This window comes from Capra hircus, chromosome 23 (assembly GCF_001704415.2).
Source record: "Capra hircus breed San Clemente chromosome 23, ASM170441v1, whole genome shotgun sequence".
NCBI lineage: Eukaryota > Metazoa > Chordata > Mammalia > Artiodactyla > Bovidae > Capra > Capra hircus.
In genome coordinates this window covers 44,166,186-44,174,691 of record NC_030830.1, presented here as the reverse complement: position 1 = coordinate 44,174,691, position 8,506 = coordinate 44,166,186, and the positions used below count along the sequence as shown (strand labels likewise).

General features: G+C 36.6%; 1 protein-coding gene across 1 annotated transcript in view; it reads left to right on the top strand.

Moving 5' to 3' along the window:
• The window catches only part of BMP5 (bone morphogenetic protein 5), a 140,400-nt gene continuing 132,156 nt past the window's right edge, over positions 263 to 8,506 (top strand). Inside the window, exon 1 of the mRNA XM_005696188.3 lies at positions 263 to 1,495. Within this exon, the coding sequence (XP_005696245.1) occupies positions 1,006 to 1,495 (490 nt within the window). The 5' untranslated portion in view covers positions 263 to 1,005. The remainder of the gene's footprint in view (positions 1,496 to 8,506) is intronic.

The following is an 8,506-nucleotide window of genomic DNA, read 5'->3' as shown; positions in this document are numbered from 1 at the left end:
AATGTGTACTATTAGAAAAAAAAGAACTGAAAGGGTCCTCTATAAAACTGGTGACCAAATTTTCAGCCTGCTGCTTGAAAACTGGCTTTCCCCCACTAGAACTTACATGCTCCATGCGTCCCTGTGCTGTGTGAGATGCGTGTCTATGAAATTGTGAAAATGGAGGCTTTTCTGGTAGCAAAGGGGTTAAGTTCTTTTTGCTTTACCAGTTTCAAATTACAATGAGAAGCCTCTTCTTTCCCAGCAGGGTTGTGCTTACATTACTCTTTAGATCTCCCTTGAAGAGGGCTGGTATATTTGTGTCTGCTGGAGGTGGAATTAACACTAAGAAGGAGAAAGAGAGTGAAGGGACTTACAGGAAGGTTTGCAAGTAAATTCAGGAAAACACATTGACTTGAATAGTACAACCTTGAGTCTTGTTTTACACTAAGACGACACAAAAGATGTTAAAGTTATCACCAAGCTGCCGGACAAATATATATTCCAACACCAAGGTGCAGATCAGCATAGATCTGTGATTCAGAAATCAGGATTTATCTTGGAAAGAGCTCAAGGGTTGAGAAGAACTCAAGAGCAAGTGAAGATCACTGTGGGAACTACAGTTTATTAGAAGATCAACTTTCGTTCATTCCAATACCAAAGGCCTGATTATCATATACTGATATAGGAATGCATAGGTCATCTGATCAAATAATATTAGCCGCCTTCTGCTCCATCCATGCAGCAAAAGCTCTTAACAACTGTGGATAATTGGAAATTCGAGTTTCAGCTTTCTTAGAAATAACTACTCTTGACATATTTCAAAATACTGAAAATAGAGCAGGAAAATCAGTGAGGATGTGTGTTCAGAAATGTCACTCTCACTTCAGAAATGAAGAATAGGTAAATTTGTTTTTCAGCTACTGGAAAAATATACCTCCTAAGAACTTAGAAATTTTTTTTTTTTTTCTTTCTGGTAAGAGGACAAGAAGGACTAAAAATATCAACTTTTGCTTTTGGACAAAAATGCATCTGACTGTATTTTTACTTAGGGGTATTGTGGGTTTCCTCTGGAGCTGCTGGGTTCTAGTGGGTTCTGCGAAAGGAAGTTTGGGAGACAATCATGTTCACTCCAGTTTTATTTATAGAAGACTACGGAACCACGAACGACGGGAAATACAGAGGGAAATTCTCTCTATCTTGGGTTTGCCTCACAGACCCAGACCATTTTCACCTGGAAAACAAGCTTCCTCTGCACCTCTCTTTATGCTGGACCTGTACAACGCCATGGCCAGTGAGGAGAACCCCGAGGAGCTGGAGTACTCCGTGACGGCGCCCCTGGCTGCAGACTCCCGGGGATCCAGGAAGGGCTCCCCAGCCTCTCCCAATGGGTACCCTCGCCGCATCCAGTTGTCTCGAGCGTCTCCCCTGACCACCCAGAGTCCTCCGCTAGCCAGCCTACACGATGCCAACTTTCTGAATGATGCTGACATGGTCATGAGCTTTGTCAATTTAGGTATGTTGTTCATTTATTTGTTAATCTATGTTATTGCAACGTGGACGTTTTCCTAATGGCTAAGTAGCTGCTTGGTAGGTGGTCATGTTTATGTAAAGTCATTTTCTATAACTCTCCTCTCCAGCTTCTGTTTCCTTTTTTTCGTTGATGTAATATCAGATTTTGCTTTAGGCAACAGAGTCATATGTACAGATATATATTATTTTAATATAAATAGTTAAAATTAAACATGTGGTTTGGGTAGATTTGGGTCTTTTCACATCTTGTTAAAATTTCAATTTTGTTTAAATGTATGAATAAATAGGCAATAGTCTGAAGAATTTATGAAGACAGCTAATCTATGGGCCAAATAATAATAATGCAGGTATTTACAGATGGAAAGGTGAAAGTGACATTCTGAACCTTTTTTTTTTTGGTTAGTAATTTAAAAAGCATATAAATGTAACTTAAATGCCACTTAAGAACTCTCATTTCAGGGCAGAAACTACTGTGAAAATATTGATGTGAAACTAATTAAGATCAAATAATATTGTAAACGATTACTATCAGAGACTTTCAGGGACAGATTCTGAAATTCTGTGAAAAATATTTTGGAAAAGAATTTTAAATCTAACATTTTTTTACTAGAATGATTAAAATACATCATACTTACTTGCTTTTTTTCAGAGGCAAGAGAAATGTAAAGCATGCTATGATGGTCTTTACCTATGTAAAACTTTCCTTGTCATTTAAGATAAAAATATGTCAATCAAAAAATTATTTAATTAAAAGAATTCTTAAAGAATAATTTTTAAATTATATTTTACTGAGTGCTGATACTGACAATACCAAAAAATTGATCTTGGCAATATCAAATGATAAATTAATGCCTTGTTTTCATCTTGCAATATTATTAAAGAGTCTTCACTTTAAAATGATTTTACAAGGGCTGTGATTTTCCTTAAATTTTTTGGTAGCCACTGAAGGTAAAAGTTTGTTATCTTTAGACTCTAAAAAAAGGAACTAAATAGAATCAACAAATGTAATCAATTCTTAATGTTAGAGTGTTTAAAACTTAAAGTGCAATCTCCTTGGAGTTAAAATTGACATGTTCTATTAGACACTTAATTAAAAACTTCCTCATATATTAAAAAAATATTCTTTGAAAAGTCAGATAGCAACAAATCTTAATGACACATGAAGCTTTTATAATATGTGTTGCTTAATATGCCCCGTTCATTTGCTCTGAGCAATCCTAGTAGGAAAGATAAGGTGCCTGATAAATCATATGTTTCATGTTATGAGACAAAGCTCTCATTATAAGCTGTAGTAAGTCATTGGTGGTTGCCTTAATCAAGTGTCCTGGGGGCCTTTTCTTCTCTATGTAATTAACAGGTTCCGTTTGGAACTTTCAAGCCATCAAAATATGTCTTAATTCTAAATTAGTTTGATTGCTTTTTCCTCATAAGAGTGACATGCAAATATGACTCATGGTATATTTGACTTTGTAGCAATTTCTCAAGATTATTCAATAACAACTTTCTTTTTAACATTTTTATAGAAAAAGTACAATCTAGCATGATTTACATATTCATAAATCACTGAAAAAGCAGTCATTACTTTATTGATTTATAAAACAATAGCTAAGTCTTGAATCTGTCCTAGTAATATATTATATTACAATTGAATACCTTGATCATTCACAAGAGAAGTGTATTTGCTTTTTTAGAAAGGGATGAAATACTATTTTTGAACCCTTGTTCCATTGCTTTTTATAAATTTACATAGAATAAGAAAGCCAACAATAATAATAAACAGTTTTATTCAGGGACTTCTGGGACCATTTTTATCACTGAAGCATATTTATATTTTTAGATCAATAAAATTTTCATTACTTGGATTATAATTACAGAGTAGTAAATTAATTATATTATGAAATATAAGTACTAATTTTACACTAAAGAAACAATACTGGGTATGAGTTTCAGAAAATGTTCATTTATTTATTCATATCATGCTTAACTTGCTGAGTAGTGATTTATCTTAAATAATAAACTGCGTTGCTTTTTCTTTAAAAATTCCAAACTAAATGTCTCACATGAAATTATTGACTAATTAATTGTGATACTAAGTGAGTTTTTCCTAGGAGTCTCTGAGGAAAATTAAACCCCAATTTTATTTTATTCTCTTTAGACCATGCCTTCTAACACAGCCAAAGCTTGCACTCAATCACTACTTAGTAAAAAGCTTTGACTCCTGTATTTCTTCCATAATAAAACAGGTCAAAGCATACTTATTCAGTGTTTCTTACGGTAACATTAATTAATAAAGACTCAAGAGGATTTTTTTTTTTTTTTAGTGTCTTTAAAGATATATATAGAGTGGAGACTGAGGGCAAATGATCAAATTAGCAAGAGGCAAGGGATCTGTATTGAGGAAGCCACCTGATATTTAAATATGTGAAAAGAATCTGTTGACATTTCCCATAATAAGTTGAATTATATAAAAAGGCTCTAGTAGCATCCTTGTTATTCATGCCTGCCTGGGTCATTTTCAAGTTACATAATGGATTTTCTACAATTATCTTGTCATTTAGAAACACTTTTTTTTTTCCCAACATAAGTTTTGCTCCCCAAGAACAATTAAATTTAATTCAAACTGTGATCAATTTTATGTTCATAAGCAGAAAACAGATTGGAAATTAGTAGAAGGAAAACATAAAATGTGAATAAGTTGCCTCAAAGGCAATATAATAACTAAATATGAAATTAAACACATTATTCTATTCTGACCTTTAAATTATTTTTTGTGATTTGTTCACTTTGAAGAAACAATATTAATTATTGATTGTGTGAAGAGAAACTTTCCACCTAATTTTATTCATTATTCTTAGGCCAGCTTTTGTCAGTCTCCTAGTCAACAGCTTTTACAGATTGATTTCTTTGGTTTGTCCTTAAAGCTATTTAATATCAGTGGAATTTTGCTTATTCAGTTCCACATTATTTTGTTAGTAACAAGAACATCATTCTGGTAATTTTCTTTTAGCTATCACTTTTTCAAAAATGTTAAGGGTTAGTTTATATATCAAATATCTTTGCAAATGAAAGGAATATTAGGTAGCTTGTTTGCAATATCTGAGTACATCTCTAGTTCACATAAAGACAAACAAGCAGTGTATTTCTAAGACCTTTTAGTTAGAAACTAACTTCACTTGATTACTTGGTTACTGTATAATTAAAATGATGTAACATTTGTAGACATTTCAGAGTAAAGTACAGAAAACAGCAAACACAGGAAATTCACTTTAATATTACTCTTTGTCTACATGTAGTTCCCTGATAAAGAACTTTAGGTTTATTAATGGGCTTTGATCAGTTGGCTTGGAGTCCAATACTTAGGTACAATTCAAGAATGTAAACTCATTCTCATGCATAAACGTATGAAAATGTGGTGCTTACATTTTTTTGTTTTTATTTTATAACAACATGTTTAGCATGTTAAGGTATGAAATAGAAAAATAGTTTCACAATTTGAAATGAAAGCCTTCTCCCTTACTCTCCCCAATCATTAAACTCTCCTGGTCCTGGAAGAAAAAAAATGTGCTTATACTCTCAGTTGACAGATTTGAAAGACATCATTGATATTTATTGTTGGTTTTGGCTGACTCAAGTGCCCAGCGGAGAGGAACTTATACACAGATCTACCTAAAGAAGCCTATCCATGTAGTCCCTCCAACAGGGTTATTAACACTTGTGTAACATAAACACACCTATAAACACACGCAAGTTTTTTTTTTTTTTTTGAGGAAGGGGGGATGGGAGGAAAAAATATCTAAAACCATTATAGTACATATTCAAGGTTTATGCCTGGAATAACAAACGCAAATAGCGGGTGAAATAGTCATTGTTTCCCCACTTTTCACTTTTGAAAATAAGTTGCTGAGGGTGGAGACCTCTATCTTTCTTCTCTGTGAACTCTTGGCATTCTTGACCATGCCCCAGGGGGGAACCCTGTTCTTCTCTAATGCTATGTCCTTGTTGATGGATGACATGGCTGCAGAGATAATTATAACCATAGTTTAATTAGAAGTGTTTTGCAGGTTTGAATGGTCACTCACAAATTGCTAGTTTTAGAAGTTTGATCAGGAGTCCCTGCTGGAGAGAAGGTATTGACATGACGACACTCTCTGGAAGGGCTTGGGGCGGCTCACCTGCCGCCTCCAGCTCCTTCCTTTGCATCCTTCCATTTCTGCAGTGCCACCGCCCTCTTCTTTGCCTCCTCCTCCCCCACCCCCGTCTTTCGGCCTTTCCCCTGGAGTTCTAGGGCCTCTCCAGCTCCAGGCTGTCTTGGCTTCCCTCTCCTCACTGCCCCACCTCTCCTGGGGTCTGCCTTTGGTCCTCCTTTCTTCATGGCTGGAGGCTTAGATGAGCTGAAAATCAATTTGTCACAGCTCCATAATTGAGGTACAGTCTCCTGTTTTCTCTCTCCTCGAGAAGGAAAAGGATACTAAGGGCCCATGGCAGCCTCCGTGCATCAGGAGCAAAGCTCCCCAGGGCGTCGGAACCTCTCCAGCAGGCTGTTGAGGCCACTTTAATTGCTCTCTACCATCCCCATTCTTCCTTGCCTCCTCACCTCTCCCTGAAGATCTCCTGGACTATATTTAATTGTTTGTGCCTCTCCTAATTTATAACACGATTAAAATTTAAAAGGGGGAAATTCAAGGACAAGTGTTACAAAAGGGAAAAACCGCATCCCTGAACAAAACTCATGCTCATCAAAAATGCAACTCGTTTTTGAGTTAGAAAACCCTTCGACTGATAGAATTTTTGTGGAATACTCGTCGCGTGCCTGTGAAGAGTGATGGTTTCCTTTTTTAAGTTGAGGAGAGATGTTGAGAAAATATAAAGAGATCAGGAATAAACTGGTGGAGGCAGGGAATAGGGAGGATGAGACGGAGACAGAAAAAGTATTTTTCTAAAGCCCTGTAAAGGAGGAAAATGAATGGAATGAGTGTGAGGGGCCGTCTCTGGGCCTCGCAGGTGGAGGCTGTGGGGAAACCCTCTGTCCGCCTCATCCTGAGATGGCAGCTCACGCCACATCCCCAACCGCATCAGCTCCGGGGGAAGCCCTTTCATCCTTGCAGACTGAAAAATACTGAAATACCGAAGCGGGGCGGAGGGAGGGGGCACTCAGTGTGTGTGTAGGAGCACACAGACGGGCCACTCACATTTGCAGTCATAAATAATGTAGTAACTCAGCTTGAAAAAACCACAGGTTCAAGGAAGAGGCTTCCCTGACGCAGAGAGGGGCTGAGATCAGAGGAGCCACTGAAAGGGTGGGAGGGAGACAATGCGTCCCTTGTTCTAGGGAATATTTATGAGTGCTTCTTTGCACCTTCAGTTCATATTTTATTGGCCGGGCTGTGGGGTTTCCCCATTTGCTCATCCCTTAAAATAATACCCTTGGCTAAGATAGCCTTTAAAATACACCAGTTAGTCCTGACAACTGGCTCGTTTATTCGGGGAGAGGGAAAGGGAGCTGCTGATCTGTCCATGCCTGATGGGGATGTTTAGGTTACAGTCGTGGATCTTAAAAATTATGACTCAGATAAAAATCGTAGTGGGAGTATTCACCTGCCATTTTCAGAGATGTTTACAAGAATCTATGGAACCAAATAGCAACCCACGTTTGTGAGAGTCTTGTTTTAATGGCTGTGATAAAATTGATAATATAATAAGGTATTATAGACACAAAATCTGTTGAAAAGTACAGTGTTCAAAATGAAAAAATAAAATCATTTGTAAGTTAGTAAAAAGTCTGCTTAGTGGTTTGAGGAGAAAAGGAAATAACAAACCTTCATAACCAAAGAGAACACATATATTATACTTGGAAAGCAGTGAACTACCCACCTATTGTAGAAAATGTAGAAACCCAGATCTTGTATAAAGTTGAATTGTTTGGTTGGTATAGAAATTAAACCAAGGTTTAATTATTTTATAATTTCTAAGATGATGAAGGTCCTTGGCTTCACAAGGATGTGTCCTTTCACCTTATTTTCCCTAAACAAGGCAGTCTTGGAAACTGCATTACAAAAAGAATGCTGCGTTTTAGAAATAAATCCATCTAATTACATTATCTCTTACATATTGTGTTTATTTAACTTCTTTCTGGAAGTAAAGAACAACTTTTATTGTGCTTGTGGTTTAATTGCTTTCTTGAAGTTGTTTGCAATAAAGAAAATAGTTTAAAGAGGTCAGATGCAAATCTCATTTAGATTTTATGCAGGCCTAGAAGACATGTCAACATTAAAAGATTTATTAACATTTACAAACCCCTTCAGCTATGCTGTCTTGATATGAGAAATTCAGTATTATTTGTTGTGCACAGATTTCCTGTCCTTAGTGTAACTTTGCAATTAGCCTTCCTATGCAGGGAGATGGAATCTATTTGCAGAATCCTAAAGTCCATGGTATATTACTGCTCAAACAGCTATTAGGTTTAATTATAAATGAAATCTAACTGCAGAATAGCAGAAAAGAAGCCAGAATGCCTGTATTAGAATCCCATAGGCTACACTTTCTTTCAGGGTGACCTCCGGGAAGTTATCAATACTTACATTCTTGAGGTGCCTCTGGTTCTTTGACTAAGAAGTTCTGAAGATAATAATAACACCTTCTCCCTGAGTGTTGAGAGAATTAAATGAGTTAATTACATACAATTTTAAGAAGAGTATTTGGAGCATGCTGCAGCTAAGTCACTTCAGTCGTGTCCAACTCTGTGTGACCCCATAGACAGCTGCCCACCAGGCTTCCCTATCCCTGGGATTCTCCAGGCAAGAATACTGGAGTGGGTTGTCATTTCTGTAGACCTCTTGAAATGGCAGTGATTGTTGTTGGAATTATATTTGTAGCCAACATCTGTCTTGCATTTGCAGGAGCAGCTAAGTAATTTGTGGAACTCAATGTAAAATGAAAATGTGGGGCCACTTGTTTAAAAGTTATCAAGACTTCCAAGATGGTGGCTGCAGGGTAT